This window comes from Lissotriton helveticus, chromosome 4_1, assembly GCF_964261635.1.
Source record: "Lissotriton helveticus chromosome 4_1, aLisHel1.1, whole genome shotgun sequence".
NCBI lineage: Eukaryota > Metazoa > Chordata > Amphibia > Caudata > Salamandridae > Lissotriton > Lissotriton helveticus.
Genome location: NC_136063.1, coordinates 1,714,136,223 through 1,714,155,613, shown reverse-complemented (window position 1 = coordinate 1,714,155,613; position 19,391 = coordinate 1,714,136,223). Strand labels below are relative to the sequence as shown.

At 48.1% G+C, this 19,391-nt stretch overlaps 1 protein-coding gene across 2 annotated transcripts in view; it reads right to left on the bottom strand.

Annotated features, from left to right (window-relative positions):
• DNAAF6 (dynein axonemal assembly factor 6) overlaps window positions 1-19,391 on the bottom strand; it is a 184,439-nt gene that overhangs the window by 79,329 nt on the left and 85,719 nt on the right. For both annotated transcript variants that reach the window (XM_078688387.1, XM_078688388.1), the window contains one exon: window positions 2,529-2,625. In XM_078688387.1, coding sequence (XP_078544513.1) covers window positions 2,529-2,625 — 97 coding nt within the window. The remainder of the gene's footprint in view (window positions 1-2,528; window positions 2,626-19,391) is intronic.

The window sequence follows — 19,391 nt, the reverse complement described above, 5'->3', positions numbered from 1 at the left end:
ATCTTGTCTGTCCAGGCAGTAGTGCCTGGCAAACGTGTGCAAGGAAGTCCACGTTGCTGCCTGACAGATGCCCAGGACTGGGACACCCTGAGCCAAGGCCGTACTCGCAGCCATTACCCTGGCGAAATGGGCCCCTAATCCCTCAGTAAACTGCTTCTTAGCCAGGGCATCGCAGATCTTAATGCAGAGAACAACCCTGCGAGAGATGGTTCTTTTCTTCACTGCTCGCACCTTCATAGCTCCCACGTACCCCACAAAGATTTGGTCGTCCATCTGGAACTCTCTGGTGTGGTCAAGGTAGAACAACTACTCTCTTTTTGGGTCCGGCGGTGGAGATGCCACTCTTTTTTAGAGAGATGCGGGGGAGCAAAGAAGGTGGGCAGCGTGATGGATTGACTCAGATGGAATGGTGTCATAACCTTTGGCTAAAATGAAGCACCCCTTTTTCTAAGAAAGACATCATGCAGGGAGACGTGCAAGATAGTGATTGGAACTCACTCACCCTCCAGGCAGATGGTATTAGCACCAGAAAGGCTGTCTTCATGGAAAGCAGCCAGAGGGGACAGTTGTGCAAAGGGTCAAAGGGAACACACATAAGAAAAGTGAGAGCGAAATTAAGGTCCCACTGTGGCATAACAAAGGGCGTGGGCGGAAACAATTGAGCCAGCCCTTTCAGAAACCTATGTACAATTGGAGACCTGAAGAGTGAGGGTATGGTCTGGCAGCCTCAACAAACTGGATAGAGCAGAAGGATTGTAGGAATGTAGGGTCTGCTTTCATGGTTACCTCCCACATTTTTTCTGGTGTCATTCTGTTTTCTGATTAGTCTGACTGGGATCCTGCTAATTGGGACCCCAGTCACTGTGCTCTCTCCCTAAATTGGACTATGGCAAGTACTTTTGACCCTTCCTAATTGGATACTGTGTACCCTTCTAAGTCCCTAGGTTATGGTACTAAGGTACCCAGGATATAAGTGCACCATGGGTCTCCCATTGGCTGCAGCATGTATTATGCCACCCATAAGCGACCACTCAAACTGTGACTACAGGCCTGCCATTGCAGTCTATGTGAGCTGGTGCTAGCACCACTCATAACAGATAAGATTCCTAATATCGGAGATCACTGCACTTAAAACCTACAAGTCATTACTAAGGTAGGCCTTTCAATCCTAAAGGCAGGGTGCTTGGTTATAAGTGTGGGGGTGCCTTGCATGAGCACGACACTCCCTAGAAACCTAGGAGTCGATTCTCCCAGCTTTGTAAGTGCGCATGGCCATTTTATACATATAGTGGACATCAAGTTAATTACGAGATGTCTAACTATATATTAGCTGCACCGGCTCGCGGAAAGAGAGGGAGGCACAAAGTCGACCCTGGCTCCCGCTCCACAAAACAGTGCCTAGAGCATCTGTGCTCCTTAACTCGTTCTTAGACGGACATCAGTCAAGGCAAAGACAAAGTCCGCTTGGACTTCATCTTCCTGTGTCTTTTCCCCGAGTGTCCTGATGACTTTGAGTGGGACAAAGAGTACTTGGGGCTTTGGGAGTGGTCTTACGACCTCTTCTTCGAACGATAATGGGACCTCCATGAAATCTCGCTGGATGGTGTCGTCTGTTGGCTGCAAGGAGCTTCATAGCCCACTCCCGCAAGGACTTCTAGCTATGGCCTGACAGTCCAAGAATGACTTTGAGTTGTGGTCGCGCTCGAGACACCGAAGACAGATGAGATGGGGGTCGGTTTCTGACATCATGCGGTGACAGGTATCGCATGGTTTAAACTCTGTCTTCCTCGAAGACATCCTCGCATACAACAGAAAAAGACTTCTGCCAAGGACAGGACAAAGAAAGGAATTTTACTATGAACCTGCTTGTGAAGAATCTCCAAGGGCTTGTGTGTGCTTGCCTGCTGTTCTGAAGTCTCAGAGACACAAAGAGTTCACCACCAACTTCCTTGAACTCCACTGCTGGGAGCTATGACCTGCACGGAGGTGCCTGTTCCAGTTGTGGGCCTCTGAGGTTGTTCCTGTTGCTGGTGGGAGTGAGAGGGCAAGGGGGCTGAAGGTCAAGTGGGTGAAGAGGGGCCTTTATTAATACTGTGAAGAAAGAGTGAACGCAGGAAAGGTAGAGGTAAGGAGAGAGGGGGAGAGTCCCTCAAAACACATTGAAATCGAAATGCTCCTTGGGCAGGACAAACACAAGAATATGGAGGGTAACCATTGACTCAGACACAAAAGCCACTGAATCATTAGCAAGGGATGAACAAAGTACACTCTGCGTCTATATGGAATACAAGGTCTGTTGCTAACAGACAATGAAAGCGAACTGTGAGCCCAAAAAAGCACATTTCCTATTTAAGATTTAACTCAATCTTTTCTGCTTTCAGCTGGTTTCCAATGCACTTGTATCCTGTTGAATTCTATTCTTCCAGAGACAAGTAATTCTCTAGGTGTAATTGAAATGAAATGTAGTGGTATCTGCAGATGGTAGTAATGGCATTTTTACCAGGATAAAGAAAGGTTTCTAAGCTCACCAGCATGTCTTCACAGCATGCTGTTGATGGATCTTTTCGAGACATTCCCAGAAATACGTCCTCGGATGCCACATGTTGTTTGAAAATAATCTCATACCTAATCAACATAAAAGCAATCATGATTATTATTTTTGTAATTGTTTACAAACTGCATATATTGGCACAAGTATCAGACTGCTGAACAATAATTAATAACGAGCATTAGAAAGGGATAAGTTACTTACCTGTAATCCTGGTTCTCTTCCAGGGGTATCCTCATCAAAGTCATACGCACTGAATATTCCCGTCCATGTGCGGGACCCCGGGAAAAATAAAAAAATATATATGTAAAAAACACATATATCTAACTCCACATATATGTATGTACATATATTATTTTTCTCATACCAATGCAGCCCCAAAAAGAGGCTAACACAATGTAAAACCTTGTACATGTACTGCAATTATAAAGGAAACAAAGAACACATTAAATCAAATATCCTTTGAATTTTGTGTTTTAATGAGTAAAACCACTCATAACTCCTGAAAATTGCTCATAAAAAGACATTGTTAGCCTCAGGCTGCATTGAAAAGCAATAACATAGAAAATGAAAGCATTTTCAACCAAAAAACTGGCACTGTGCCTTTAAGGCAGCCATGAACCCAGGCTTCCCATCATGCCTCAGGGGTGACAGTTAGGTCAGTTGTTCTTCGCATAACCCTGATGTCAGGGCTAAATACACATATGAAAACGTACAGCTCTCATTTACCTGGGGAGGCGGGTGGGTTGCTTATGACTTTGATGAGGATACCCTTGGAAGAGAACTAGGATTACAGGTAAGTAACTTATCCTTCTCTTCCAGGGGATCCTCATCAATAGTCATAAGCACTGAATAGAATAGCAAGCCCAACAACCACCTTCTACCTTAAAAGACCCAACATCACAGCCCAGACGGCTGCTAAACAGATTCCGCAAGGAGGCTTGGCCTACTTGGGTATCTGCTCTCGTGTCAGAATCAAGACAATAATTTCTGGTAAATGTATGGACGGACCGCCAGGTCGTCGCCTTACAGATCTCAGACATGGGCACATTATTGAGAAAAGCCGCAGTCGCAGCTCTTCCCCTGGTGGAATGCGCCTTGGGAGAAAACCCCAGGGGTTTTTGCGCTAGCTGGTAAGCAAGTTTAATACATGAAACGATCCATCTGGAAATGGAACGCTTCGAGGCAGCATGGCCTGTCCTGATCGATCCATAGTTAACGAAAAGATGATCAGAATGACGAATCACTTTAGACCTGTCAAGATAGAATTTTAAAACCCTTCTCAGGTCTAAAGAATGCAGAGCCCTCTCAGCTAGAGTAGAGGGGTTGGGAAAAAAAGTGGGCAGAGAAATGATCTGATTTACATGAAAATCTGACTCTACTTTAGGCAGAAAAGATGGATGCGTCCGTAGCACCACCCTATTCAAATGGAACACCGTATAGGGTTCTGATGCACAGAGGGCTAGGATCTCGCTCACTCTGCGAGCTGACGTGATAGTCACCAAAAAAGCCGCTTTCCATGAAAGATGTTGTAAAGTAGCTTTGTGAATGGGTTCAAAGGGAGGACCCATTAACTTTGATAGCACCAAGTTCAACTCCCAGGGTGGAGAAGGAGGACGCACTGGAGGGTATACTTTTTTTAACCCTTGCAGGAAGTCCTTGACAGATGCTAGCTGAAAAAAAAGAGGTTTGAGAAGGTGACCGCCTATAAGCCGTTATGGCCGCTAGGTGCACCTTGATGGAATTAAACTTCAAACCTGCTTTAGCCAAATACAACAAATAAGGAAGAACTGCTTCTTCTTGACATTTGATCGGATCATGACTATTCTGTATACACCACATATAAAATCTCTTCCACTTGCATGCATACGAATGTCTGGTGGAAGGACGTCTTGCCTCTTTCAGAATGAACATGCAGTTCTCTGGCAATCCTAGATGGCCATATTGGATGACCTCAGGAGCCATGCTGTCAAGCTCAGTGATGGAAAGTTGGGATGGAAGATCCTCCCGTCCATCTTGGACAACAGTTCCGGCCTGCATGGCAGCCTCTTGTGAGGTGTCACTGACAGATGAAGCAGGTCTGTGTACCACCAATGCCTCGGCCAATCGGGAGCAATCAGAATCATTGTTGTGCACGAGTGTGTTAGCTTGCTCACCACCTTCGGAATCAACGGGAGAGGTGGAAAGGCGTACACAAATTCGTTTGACCAGTCGATCAAAAGAGCATTCCCTCTCGAGCCTGGCTGGTGGAACCTGGAGGCCAAGCTTCAGCATTTGGCGTTTTTGTCGTCTGCGAACAAGTCTATGGAGGGACGACCCCAGAATTGAAAAAGTTCCTCCACCACTTCGTCGTGAAGAACCCAGTCTTCTTTGTTGTCGAAATGACGGCTTAGAGCGTCTGCCCTCACGTTTTGTTCTCCTGGAAGGTGAACCGCCGTGACAGATAGCCCTCGAGCCAGAAGCCAATGCCAGATCCTCTGCGCTTCCAATGACAACGTCCGAGAGCGCGTCCCCCCCTGCTTGTTCAAGTAGTACATCGTGGCGGTGTTGTCCGTCTGTACTAGCACCGATGACTCTTGGATTGAAGGGAGGAACGCTTTGAGAGCTAGGTGTACTGCTCTAAGCTCCAGCATGTTGATATGGTAAGTGCTTTCCTTGTGTGACCACTGACCTTGAACCTACAGGGGACCCATGTGCGCCCCCCAGCCCAGAAGGGAGGCGTCCGTAAACAGCGTTTGTGCAGGAGGAGGTTGATGGAACAGGACTCCCACCTGCATATTCTGAGCTTTTGTCCACTACGGAATAGACGCTCGAGCTGCGTCTGAGATAGTGATGTGATCGTGCACTCTGACACCCTAAACACCTTTACTCCTCTTTCAAATCCGCCCTACCGCTCCTTAGCCGACACTCGGCGGCGGTGGGCGCCATCTTGAGTGAGGCAGTCGGGGAGAGCGCTCTAGTCGCGCCCTACTCCCACCCTCCTACCTCCCTACATAATGTGCATTGCAACCAGACGGCGCAGCGGGCTGGCGCAGCGGGCGCGCCGGATACGCGCCGAAGCCGCGCCTAAGCCAAGCCCGTCTGCGCCCGTCCGCGCCAAGACCGCGCCAGGCGCAGGACATGCTGCTACCGCTTCTCCAGTGCTCAGGTACGACCTCTCTGAGCTGCTGTCCATGCGCCCTTCCTCCCCTAGTCCTCCTTGCTGTGTACACTCCTTTTCTGACCACCTGCATGGCCCTTACACCTGTCGCTCATGTGGTTGGTCATCCTCCAGTCTCGCTAGCCCCACTACCCCCCCTCCCCCTCGTCCTCAGCATAATGCAACTTCCTTTAATGGTGGCCTAATCAATGCTAGATCTTTAGCTCGACATGGACAAGATATCCATGATCTTATAACAACAGCCAATATTGACGCCTTGTTCATTACCGAATCTTGGCTGCACGATGCTTCTAATCCCGACCTTGCCACCGCTCTCCCCCCGGATTACACCATCCTCAGGCGAGACAGACCCATTGGTCGGGGAGGCGGATTGGCCATCATTTTAAAAAATACACTTAAGTGTCACACATTTGATCTGGCTTCCCTCAAGGACTGTGAATCCCTGGGATTTGTAATCCAAATTAGTTCCTCCTCTGCCTTTTCTGGAGCACTCGTCTATCGCCCTCCCGGAAATGCCACTATTTTCCTGGACTCTCTTGATGAAACTTTGGCAGCTTTCCTTACCCATTACTCTACCTTCACTCTTTTTGGAGACTTTAATCTTCATTTGGAATCTGATACTGATCCCCGCGTTCTTAATTTCCGCCACTCTCTTGAGATTTTTGGTCTATCCCAATTAGTCTCCCTCCCTACCCATTGTGCCGGTCACACCTTGGACGGCATTTGCACAAACTTGATTTCCCTAGTCGCTTCCACCCCCTTGCCACAAATCTGGACAGACCACTGTCTTATCCCTTTCTCCATCAATAACAACACTTCGCCCCCCCTTCCTATTAAACTCCCTCACACCCCCTTTCCTATCAATTGGAAAAAGGTAGCGGAGTACACCAAACTCAACCCACAACCAGGGGTACCACCCCCCTCCATCACGGGTGACGTGTCTCTAGACTCCACAAACTTCCATCTGTGGATGGAGAGAGTAATCTCTGCCAATGTAAAACCTACAAACCAAAAACTTGTCCGAGGGAAAAAGAAACCTAATGCCCCCTGGTACACTCCGGCCCTTGCTGACTGCCACCTTAAGTGTAGGCTTTTGGAGAGAGAATGGAGAAAAACCTATGATCCAACGTCTAGATCCATTTACATTCTCCAGAGAAAACAATATCTCTCAAATATAAAAAAAACAAAAAAGGCATACTTCACTCAAGCAATAGACCTTGCCAAACAGAAACAACAAACAATCTTCAATATTGTAAAGTCTTTTACCCATCCCAAAGCATTGGCATGTGAAATCCCCCCCTCGCAGTCTTTCTGCGATCAAATTGCTGATTTCTTCGAGGAGAAAATTAACAATATCCACAAGGACTTCCCCCCTGCACCTATTCTTACCCAAGAGCCTGACACAATTATTCCCTTATTAAACCAATTCAAAGCAGTTTCCTTAATGCAAACGCACAAAGCCATACTAGCCTGCAAATCAGGTGCACCCACGGATTCTTGCCCCCCAGTCATCTTGCACCATCTTGTAGAGGCCGTTAACCCTCTAATTAATGCAATTGTGAACAAATCCCTCGACTCCGGCATAGTTCCTTCTGAGTGGAAGAAGGCCACAGTCAAGCCCCTCTTGAAAAAGCAAAATAAATCCCCTACTGATTTGTCTAATATGCGCCCAATTTCACTCCTCCCTGCGCTAGGCAAAATCACTGAGCAATTAGTTCATGAGGAATTAAAGAATTTTGTGGAAAATCATTGCATCCTGCACCCACAGCAATCTGGCTTTCGCTCTGGCCACTCCACAGAGACTGCCTTGATTGAGTTGTCAGATACCATCAAGTTCTTGCAGGATGAGGGCAGGCAGGCCGTCCTCATCCTGCTCGATCTAACCGCGGCTTTTGACACCATCTCACATGTTGTACTAATTAATGGGATGCGTGAGATTGGTGTCTCGGGCTCCGCACTTGCCTGGATAACCTCATTTTTGTCCAATCGCTCACAAACAGTCTCCTTGGGCCCCTTCCTCTCCGATGAACGACCCATCATCTCGGGGGTACCCCAGGGTTCCATCCTGAGCCCCCTTTTTTTTCAATGTATATATGGCCCCCCTGCTCACGCTGATCGAGTCACATGGGATTCTTGTGACATCCTACGCTGATGACACCCAGCTTGTTGTCACTATCGATAAAAAACTTCCGGATGCTGCCACCAGATTCCAAAACTGTCTGTCAGAAGTCTTTTCTTGGCTTAACCTACATCATTTAAAATGCAACAGCGCCAAAACAGAAATAATTCCCCTAGGTAAAGGCACATTCTTTTCCCCCAAAGACTGGTGGCCTCATAACTCCGAAGCACCACCAAGTGCGGTTGCCTCAGCCCGCAACTTGGGCGTTCAATTTGACGCTTCCCTCAGCTTCGATGAACATGTGCGCATCACCGCTGGGCGCTGTTTCAGTCTGATCAGACAATTAAAGAAGTTTTTTAATTTTCTGCCTATCACAGCCAGGAAATCAGTCGCGGTGGCGCTTATCCTCTCCCGGCTGGATTATTGTAACGGCCTCCTAGCAGGCATCAAGAAGTCCTCTTTGAAAAAGCTGCAGAGTGTCCAACATGCAGCAGCCAGGCTTGTCTTGAAACTCCCTCGTAGGTCCTCAGCCTCTTCAGCTCTTAACACCCTTCATTGGCTGCCCCTCCACAAGAGAATCTTATTCAAGCTCCTAGTCACTGTATTTAAAGCAAACAGGGGCTTGGGTCCATCCTATTTGATTAAGCGCTTCCAGCACTACACTCCTATTCGTTGCTTGAGGTCTTCTGGCGCCAATTTCATCTCGGAACCTCGCATAAAATTAAAATCCAAAGGTGGAAAGACCTTCTCCCTTCTGGCGGCCAAGGCATGGAATCGTCTTCCCCCCAGCCTTAGGCACGCTCCCTCGGAAAGCCTATTCAGGAAATTTCTGAAAACCTGGATTTATTCTCAGTCTGACTCCTCAGTCCTCGCAGCCATTTGAACCATGCCCCCCTAGGCGACCTTCCATGTGCTCAGCGCCAAGATGCTCCCTCCGGAGCGAAAGTTAGCGCTTTACAAATGTCAATAAATATCAAAATATCAAATATCGTCCCAGCGATCCGATTGCTGATCCCACTTGTCCTCTAGATCCTGCTGAAGAGGACGCATGCGGAGTCTGGCATTCGGAACCAGGAAGATGCAAGACGCCATCGACCCTAGCAGGGAGGCAATCCTGGGCACTTTCTGAGTATTGCCGCGAAGAATCAGCTGACATTTCTGGGCGATTGATGATTGTCTCTCCTCCGAAGGAAACACTTTTCCTGCTTCGGAGTCTAACAGAGCTCCAAGGAAGTGAATCCTCTGGGTGGGCTGAATGACTGATTTTCCGAAGTTGACATGTAGCCCTAGTCTCTGGCAGAGCTGTATACAAGTTTAGAACTGATTTCTTACGCTGACTGGGGAAGGACCTTTCACCAGCCAATCGTCCAAGTATGGATACACGAAGACCCCTCTGCGACGTAGTGCAGCTGCTACCACCGCAACACACTTCGTGAACACCCAAGGGTCCGACTTCAACCCAAACGGCAGGACTTTGAACAGATAGTGAGAGGTCCCCACCCTGACCCGAAGAAATCTTCTGTGACTGGGATGTATTGGGACATGGAAATAAGCATCTTGAAGGTCCAATCTCCCTTCCTGAGATGTGGATATATTTGGTGAAGCGCCAACATGAGGAATCTTTCCTTTTTGACATGCAGATTTAGCGTTAGCAAGTCCAGGATGGGTCTGTATTCTGCCTTCTGTCCTTTTTTCTTGACCAGAAAATTACGGGAGTACACTCCTTTTCCCCTCTGAGAGACCGGAACTCTCTCGATAGCTGACTTTTCGAGCAGAGTGGTGACTTCTTTTTGCAGCAGGTGAAGCTGATGATTTGATGTAGACATTGGGGGAACTGGTGAAGGCAGACGACTGAACCGAAGACAGTACCCATTCTGAAGCGTAGACAAAACCCATCTGTCTTTTGTGATGCTTTGCCACTCTTTCAAATGCTTTGACAGGCTTCCCCCCACTGGAGTGGTCCACGGCGCTGGGGGAAGAGACGACTCATTGCTTGGCTTGAGCCTTGCCGGTTTTGTTGCCTTGGCGCTGATTATTTCCCTTGTAATTACACTTGCCTTTATACTGGGACTTTTGCTGCCCCTGCTGATCTTGGCTCTTCTGCCAGTTCGGGGTTTGAACCCGCTGCTTTGTAGAGCCCTTGTTGAAGGAGCGAAATTTCTTCTTGAACTCCTTCTTCTCAAGACCCACCGCCTTGAGAGTTTCCAGCTCTGCTTTCATGCGCTGCATTTCCTCGTCTGCGCTTGTGCCAAACAATGAAGCACCTGAAAAAGGTAAGTTCAATATACGTGCTTGAGCTTCTGGTTTTAAAGCCGTTAGTCGCAACCATGATGACCTTCGTGCTGTTACCCCCTAAGCATACCCATGAGCTGCTAGGGTAGCTCCATCCGCTGCGGCGCTTATCACCTCGTTGGAGACTTGACTGCCTTCCAGGAGGATTTCCTCAAAGTCCTTACGATCCTCTACTGGAAGTTTCTCCACAAAACGTTGCAGAGAATCCCACAGGGAGCGGTCATAACGCCCCAAGAGGGCTTCCGCATTGGAAACCTTGAAGAAAGACGCTGATGTATTGCAGACCCGCCTTCCCCACGAGTCTTGCATCTTACTGTCCTTATCCGGAGGAACAGTGGAGGATGAGGCAACTGCATTGGACTTCCTCGCCGCCGCAATAATCACTGAGTCCGGGGGAGGATCAGCTCTGAGGAATAGCGGATCATCCTCTGGAGATTTGTACTTTTTAAGAATCCTTGCCGCAGCCGCTTTGACCGTCGCTGGGGTTAAAAAGACATCCATGACTGGCTCTATAATCCCCGGCACCAAAGGCAGAAGAGGTTTGGGTGCAGACCTATGTTGTAATGTTTCAAATATTATCGAGGTCTTGACCTGCGGAGCTTTTAAGGCAATTCCCAGCTTAAGAGCTCCCCTACCCAGAACGTCCTGAAAAGTGAAGATATCATCTATCGGCGATACCCTCGTTGAAGGAGAATCTGTCAGGGTAGGAGAGTAGTCTCTGTGAGAGCGGGTCGAGGAAGAAGTAGAAGGAGTTCTTCGATCTCTCCTTGCGCTTTTTGAGCGTGATCTACGCCTGCCGGTTCGCACCCTGGAGCACGATCGTTCCCTTTGACGAACTGGGGAGCGCGATCTTTTCCTCTGGCGAACTGGAGAACGTGATCTTTCCCTCTGGCGAACTGCAGAGCGTGATCTTTCTCTCTGGTGAATTGGGGAACGTGATCTTTCCTTCCGGCGAACTGGAGAGCGTGATCTTTCTCTTTGCCTCACCGGAGAGCGTGACCGTTCTCTAGGCCTAGAGAGCGGTTGCTGCAATCGATACGCTGTCTCCTTGTCCGGAGCCCAGTGATGCAGTGGCTTTCACCATCTCGGTGAAAGTCTGACAGTAGGCGATTTAACGTGTTAAATCCTTCACTGGAGAGTGTGATGGAGGCGCTGCATCCCTTTGCGAATGCCTGGATTCCTCGCTGCCCGACTGATAAATAATCACATCCGGGCCAGAGTCGCAGACCTGGAGCGACCGCGAGAGTCCCTCTGTTCCGGAGACTTCTTCCGCTTGGCAGCGTGACTGTCACTCACTTGCGAGCCCTGGTCATCCTCCGCAGCGGAGGCAGACCCAGACGACCTTATAGACTGCTGTGCCACTGTCTGAGGTTGGACCACTGGAGTTCCATGTCTCGACGTCGATCTCCGAGGAGGTGAAGACCATACAGGCTTCTCCAACGTCGAACTTTGCTCAACTTTCGACGGCGAGTGCCCTGCCGACGTTTGTGAATGCCTCGACGTCGAGCGTCGATGGTGGGACGCCGACGGAGGAAGCTTCGACGTCGAACTACCATGGTCCTTTGACGACGATGAATGCCTCGACGTCGAATGTCGATGGGTCGTCGACGGAGAATCTCTCAACGTCGAACGCCGATGACCTGGCGACGACGAAGGATGCTTCGAGGTCGATCTCTTCCTCGACGTCCGATGACCTGACGCCGACGGGGGATGCCTCGACGCCGATGGCCGATGACCTGGCGACGACGGAGAATGCCTCGACGTCGAGCGTCTATAGCCAGACGACGACGGAGGCTGCCTCGACGCCGAGCGCCCATGACTAGGCGACGGCGGAGGCTTCGACGTCGAAAACTCTACCTGAGCCTTCGACAACGGAAGTCTCGACGTTGAGCCGCCCTGCTTCAACGGAGACCTAGACGTTGCACTCGACGCTGCACATCGCCAGGTTGACGGCAGCGGAGTCTTGACTTTTGAAGCTGAAGACTTCACCTTCTTCGTCGTTGGAGACCTCAACGCCGATCCCGACGCCGAAGGAGAGCAGGTCGGAACTTTCTTCAACGTCGACCGCTTCATAAGTCTCTTTGGAGACCTACCTCTCTCAGAAAGTCCATAAATCCTGCTTCTTTCTCTGTCCTTGATAGTTCTGGATGACAAGGACTGGCAGTGGACACAAGATGCTACGTCATGAGAGTCAGGTAGACAGCGAATACACACAGGATGTGTATCAGACCAAGCCTTCTTATGCCCACAGGCAGGGCAGGTGTCAAAAAGAGCCGTAGGCATTTCTGACAAAAAATTAACCTTTTTTGAGCCCAAAAAAGGTATAACTATCTCTCCAAGGTAAAAAACCGTCGAGTGAGATCAACAATTTGAAGAAAACACCAAGTAATTCTGACAAAGTCAAAAAAAGGTGGGAGCTGTTAACCAGGGTCCTGACAGAAGGAGCCGAAAAGAACAACTGACCTAACTGTCACCCCTGAGGCATGATGGGAAGACTGGGTACATGGCTGCCTTAAAGGCACAGTGCCAGTTTTTTGGTTGAAAATGCTTTTATTTTCTATGTTATTGCTTTTCAATGCAGCCTGAGGGTAACAATGTCTTTTTATGAGCAATTTTCAGGAGTTATGAGTGGTTTTACTCATTAAAACACAAAATTCAAAGGATATTTGATTTAATGTGTTCTTTGTTTACTTTATAATTGCAGTACATGTACAAGGTTTTACATTGTGTTAGTCTCTTTTAGGGCTGCATTGGTATGAGAAAAATAATATATGTACATACATATATGTGGAGTTAGATATATGTATGTACGTGTTTTTTACATATATATTTTTATATTGTTTCCGGGGTCCCGCACATGGGCGGGAATATTCAGTGCTAATGACTATTGATGAGGATCCCCTGGAAGAGAACCAGTAGTTCTGAAAGCAAAACACGTCTATCACATATATGCCCACGTGACCTTTTCTCTAACAGACACAAGTACCACTGTAAAACAGACAGTGCTCTTATAAAAAATACACAAGAATACCATGGAGGTGGTAGTGCTGAGAACTAGTGGTGATTTTGGTAGTAGTGGCTGTTGAGGTAGTACTATTGACGGTTGTGATAGCTCCGATAGTGGCGATGATGACTGTAGCAGTAGTGGAGGATAGAGTTGAGATGCTGGTGATAGTGATGGCGATAGGGTAGTACTCGTGATGATGTTGGAGGCAGCAGCAATAGTAGTAATAGCTCTGATAGTGGCGATAACTGTAGCAGTAGTGGTGGAGAGAGTTGAGACGCTGGTGATAGGGATGGTGATAGAGTAGCGTTGGTGATGATAATGTTGGAGGCAGCAGCAATAGTGGTTATAGCTCTGATAGTGGCAATAACTGTAGCAGTATGGGGGGGCAGAGCTAGCTCACTACCAAGAAGTCCCCTTGAGCTGAGAGCTCTGATATCCCGCCGCTATATTTGTTAAGTATCTTGCATCTGGGACCCATCCTTACCGTGAAAAGGTAATCTGCGGCTCCCTGGGTTTGCACAGCGTCGGAGGAGAGAGGCACGACTCTTCCAATTGCCCCCTCTGCGAGACACAGCCCATCGTTGGTGCCGGGCTGACTGGACTCCAGAGCTGCGCTGAGCCTGACGTAATGCGACGATTTCCCCCTCCCTCTGGCCTGGGGGGGGGGGGGGGGGGGGGGGGGAGGTCTAGCCCTTGCGGAGTAGCTGCTGTGGGAGTCCTACTGCTGAGGGACCGGCTGGCAATACGGCCCAGAAAGACGCCCCTCAGCCAGAGTGGTGGAGACGTTGTTGATAAGGTTCGACATGCATGATGTGTGGCAGCACAGACATACGGGCCAGGGTGGGTATACACATTATTCTGCGTATCATAATGTCCACACCAGGATTGACTACTGGTTTGCTTCGCGGCACTTATCTCAGCACATTCGTACATGCAAGATCATACCGCGCACCTACTCTGACCAATCGCCATTGCTATAGACACTCTCTTCCCCCAAGAAGCGAATTCCCCCATTCCCATGGCGCTTCCTGCCTTACTCCCTCCTTGATACTGTTTTTAAGGAAGAACTTGCTTCGTCCATCGAGACGTTTTTTGAGGTTAACATGGGGTCAGTCGACTCCTTCCAAACTGTTTGGGAGGCTTTTAAGGTGTATATCAGGGGGTTAACAATTTCTGAACACGCAGGAGTTCTTAAGTTGATTCGAAATAGGTTGGCGGCTCTGGAACGTAAACTGAAAGACCTGGAAGCTTCCCGTGTGGCGAACCAGAGCGACAAACTTACCCTAGAACTAGAGCAGACACTCCTGGAATATCATGAGGAGGCCGATGCAGAAATAAAACACCTTGGTAAATACGCCATTGCCCGAACATACGGCAAGGGCGAAGGACCGGGGACGGTTCTTCTTGCACAACTCCTTAGGCAATGCAGGGACAGAACTACGATACCAGACATCAGACCGCAAACTGGGGACACCCCGCTAATGGAGGCCCAAGTGGCGGAGCAATTTTGAAAGTACTATGCAGAACTCTACTCCTCCCGCGGCTGCCCTGACGACCACATACTGGACTACCTAACTCACGTTGAGCTGCTGTGGCTGTCCAACTTGCACCGTGAGTTCCTGATGCGACCGATCGAGCGGGAAGAAATAGTCTTAGCCCTCTCTGATATGAGAGCGGGGAGTGCACCGCGGAGTGACGGTCTCACTATCGCCTTCTATACGGCGTTCATGGACCTACTACCACCACACTTACTTACATTGTTTGAAGACATTTGCACCTTGGGAACGATGCACCCGACTATGCAGGAGGAGATTCTCTTGGCTATACTCAAGCCGGGGAAGCCTCCGGTGAGTGTACCTCGTATCGACCTCTGTCCCTCATGAACGTGGTTGCAAAAATCTTCGTGAAGCTGCTCGCCAATCGTTTAGACCCACTTGTTACTACCTTGGTAGCACCGGAGCAGGCTAGCTTTGTGCCAAGCAGAAAGCTAACAGATAATCTGCGTACCGTTTTTGCTGCCCTACAGCACACGCGACCGGAAGTTCAGGCTGCTGCAGTCTTTTTGGACATGGAAAAGGCCTTCAACTCGGTCGAGTTACTCTTCATGAGACAGGTCCTTGGCCGCATGGGCGTTGGGGCGTTTTTTCTGCAGCTCCTTGTAGCACTGTACTCCTCTCCCACGGCGCGTATCCGGATTGGCTCTCTGGTCACTGACTCCATACGAGTTTGAAGGGGCACGAGACAGGGCTGCCCCCTATCACCAATACTATACGCCCTGACGGCAGAGCCCTTGGCTTGCGCCCTATGGGAGTATCACGGGCAGAGGGGCATACGTTTGCCAAACTACCGTTTATTTGTCTCTACATATGCGGATGACACGCTTATCTATGTCAGAGACCCTGAGACCAACCTCTCCCCGGTTTTGCATGAAGTGGTCCTCTTCGGCTCCCTATCTGGTATAAAAGTCAACTGGAACAAATCCATCATGTTCCCCCTTACCTCAGCCACGGTTCGCTTTGTGCCAGAATACCCCCTGCAGTGGACCACAGAAGCGGTGCGATACTTGGGGATCAGGTTGCATACTGACTCAGAGGTTGTCCTCAGGGAGAACTATGGTGTTGCTATCTCCAAGCTGGAGGAGGATGTTGCTAGATGGGTGCGTCTCCCTTTATCACTGATGGGCAGAGTTTCCCTTATGAAAATGATTGTACTACCGCGCTTCCTCTTTTTCTTTACGAACATACCCATTGTTCTGTCCAGGATATTCTTTCAGCGCCTTCACTCCCTAAAGGTGGGCCTCGCTCGGGCGGGTAAGCAGCCACGCTTTGCTTTGGAAGATACTGACATTGCCATATGCGATGGGGGGCCTTGGAGCTCCCGACTTGGATTTATATTATAGAGCTGCTCAATGCTCTCACGCATATTACTGGATACACGGACCCCCAGACATTCCTCACATATGGATTAAAACTATAGTTGCCGCCCCCAGGCCTCTTCCAGCCTTGCTCTTCGCGCCCCGGGATAGACGCACAGGTATAATGGATTCTATAAACTCGGTCACACACGCTTGGCATTCTATACTGGATGCTTCGGCCGGTAATATACTGTATGCTCCAATAGCCGGTCTTGATTGGTGCCACTGGCTTGCTCGGTGTAAGGACAGGGGGGTCATAACCGCATTACAGACACTAAACGTACATACCGTGGGACACCTCTTTGCGGACAGCACTGCCCGCTCCTGGGAGGATGTTTAAGTGGGGGATGTAGTACTGACGTCCCTTGCGCATTTCCAATTTCACAGACTTAGACATGCTCTCAGGGATTTACTGGGGAAGGATATGGCGGAGCCGCCCAAGGTTTTGGCACTAACTGCTGTTGTTAAAGCACAATCACCCGCTAAACTAGTGTCCACAACATATCACATCACATTGTCTGCTAGAGGAGGCGACTACACCAAACTGCGATTGGCATGGCAGTGAGACTTGCAGGTGGGCCTGGCGGATGATAAGTGGCTCTACTGCTGTTCGAGCACTAAACGAATCTCGCTCAATGGACGCCATAGACTTGTTTAAATTCCTAAACAGGGTTTACTACACACAGAACAATTATATCATTATGGGCTATGCGAGGGACCTCAGTGTGAAAGATGTGGGGAGCAAATTGCTGATTTCTTTCACATAGCCTGGGTGTGCTCGGGGGCTGCTCGCTTCTGGGGAGATGTTTTTACTGAAATTAATCGTATCATGGATATGGCGCTAACCCCGGACCCGGTCCTAGCCTTGCTGGGCGATTCAAAGCCTCTTCCTAAAGCACACAGACGTCTAGTTGACGTGGCATTCCTCTTGGCAAAGAGATGTGTTGCGCTTTGTTGGCTTTGTGGCCCGAAACCTACAATAGCACAGTGGTCCAGAGACATGATGTACTGTTGCACCCAAACAGAAAACCATAGTGAGCTACTACCACCACGTAATAGACCAAAAAACATTTGGGCTATATATGACGAGACGGACGACCCAGACAGCTGCCGAATCGGACGCCGCCCCACCTCCTGTGACAGCTTGCCCTGTTGGCCATGATTCTACTTTGTAGCGTTTCACCCTGTTTGATGCTGACCAATTAGTCTCCCATGTTACTGCCCTCCAAGTTAAAGGCATGGACGATAGAGAGCTCTTTGTCATTCTGGGGGCAGGACCTCACAAATGTTTGCTGTACGGTCTTTTTTTTTTGGAATGGTTCTACGATGTATGTCCATTTGACTATCAAATGCAGATAATATCCCTTTGAATATGTCATTGTCTTTACTTTTTTGTTTCCTTCTTTTTTCTCTGTATAAAATCTCAATAAACATATTAAATAAATAAATAACTGTAGCAGTAGTGGAGGAGAGAGTTGAGACGCTGGTGATAGTGATGGCGATAGAGTAGTGTTGGTGAAGATGTTGGAGGCAGCAGCAATAGTGGTGGTGACAAGGATGATGTAGTAATGTTTGCAATAATTGTGTAATGTTGGTGATGATGGCAGTAATTATGGTGGTGGCTGTGAAGGTAGTATTTTTGGTGTTAATGGTAGAAACTTTGTTGGTGGTTATACAGTATTACTTATAGCTATGATCATTCTTGTTGTGGTGTAATGGTGGTGATGGTAGTGGTGTTATTGTTGTAGTGCTAATGATGGCATGGTGTAATGGTGGTGGTGATGATAATTACTATTGGGGTGTAATGGTGGTGGTGGTGGTGGTAATTGCTGTGATGTTAATGTTGGTAGTGGTAATGACCGTAGTGGTGGTAATGGTGGTGGTGGTTGTAATAGGACTGGTAATGGTGGTATAATAGTGGTGGGGGTGTTAATGGTGTTTTCTATAGTGTTGGAATTGATGGTTGCAATGGTAATTGTGGTGGTGGTAGTGGTGTTATGGTAAAGATGATGATAATATAGGTGGTAATGTTGGCCCTTTAGCCGAATAGACTTTATAAAAAAGAGTTGTGTTGCATCCTTAAATAAGAGTGATATGAAAGGAATCCGAAGGTGAAGTTGGTTTTGTAAGTGCAGGGCCGGCTTTAGCACTGGTGCCACCTGGTGAAACAATCTTTTTGGTGCCCTACTACGATGACCTCCTTCTCCACTGCTTCCCTCACTAACACTCTCCAAGGGTGCCCCTCATCCGATAGGCAGCATATTTAAAGAGGGGATGGTCTGGAGAAGCACAAACTCAGGATTTAAAACATAACACAGAGGATATCATTGGTTTTATTTATGTATTCCTACCCAAACGCATCCTTTTAGCAACCTTAGGATACTGAATAACTTGGGAAAAACGTGATGTGGTAAACCTATGCCATGCATTTTGCATGCAGCATTGTAATGCCAGAGTATGGCTCATTGTGCTATAATGGAAAAATTGTCATTTATGAATGTCAAGTAACAAAAGGGATCTCTGAGACAAAAGAATTAACCCACTGTGCTATCTACATAAAATACAATTCTATGATCACCGTGTTACATGCATTAACCCTCCGCACAACTTTGTGATGAATTAAAACTGCTACTAGTCAATATTCAAATTTCTCTTGCAGGTGAATTAAACACCCGAGTTATCTTGACAGTTGATTATGGCCTGAAAATTTCTGGGCACACCAAGAACTCTGAAGCATGTGCTTCTCAGGCCATTACAAATTTCAGAATGCAGCCCCCAACACCTCTATGCCCAGTGCTGTGTGTAAATGGTGAACTTAGAAGGAATACAAACGAAAGGATTGTACAGCAGCAGCTACTGATAAAGCGCCACTATTTTCGTTGCATATTTCAGAAAGTCTATGTGTGTCCATGCCTTTGCTTTGTGAACAAAAAAAAGATGTAAATCTAATGACGTGATCATGACAACAAGGTAAAACAAACCAAAGTGCAGGAGTCAGCAGTGGAAAGAAATGTGCCTTTATGACAATCTAAAGCATCTAATCTGCAGCATTTCCTGAACAAAGGTCCCAAATCAGTTCAACAGTTGTTATGTCACCAAAGTACACACATTGAAATACACGCACTGGCTCTAATTGCAAACTCCATGTCACATGGCATATGCAGTCAAACAAAATGACTACTTGATGTCCGATTACTAAAACCTAATAAGAACACACCTGGGAAGATGTAATCATCAGCAAAATGTCACAGCCTTGACGGGCAGTCTTTCCAAGCAATGGAAAGGTATGAAATCATATAAAAGTCATTGGCTGAAGGGAGCTGACCCGCAGCCTAATCTCTCTCTGTCCTT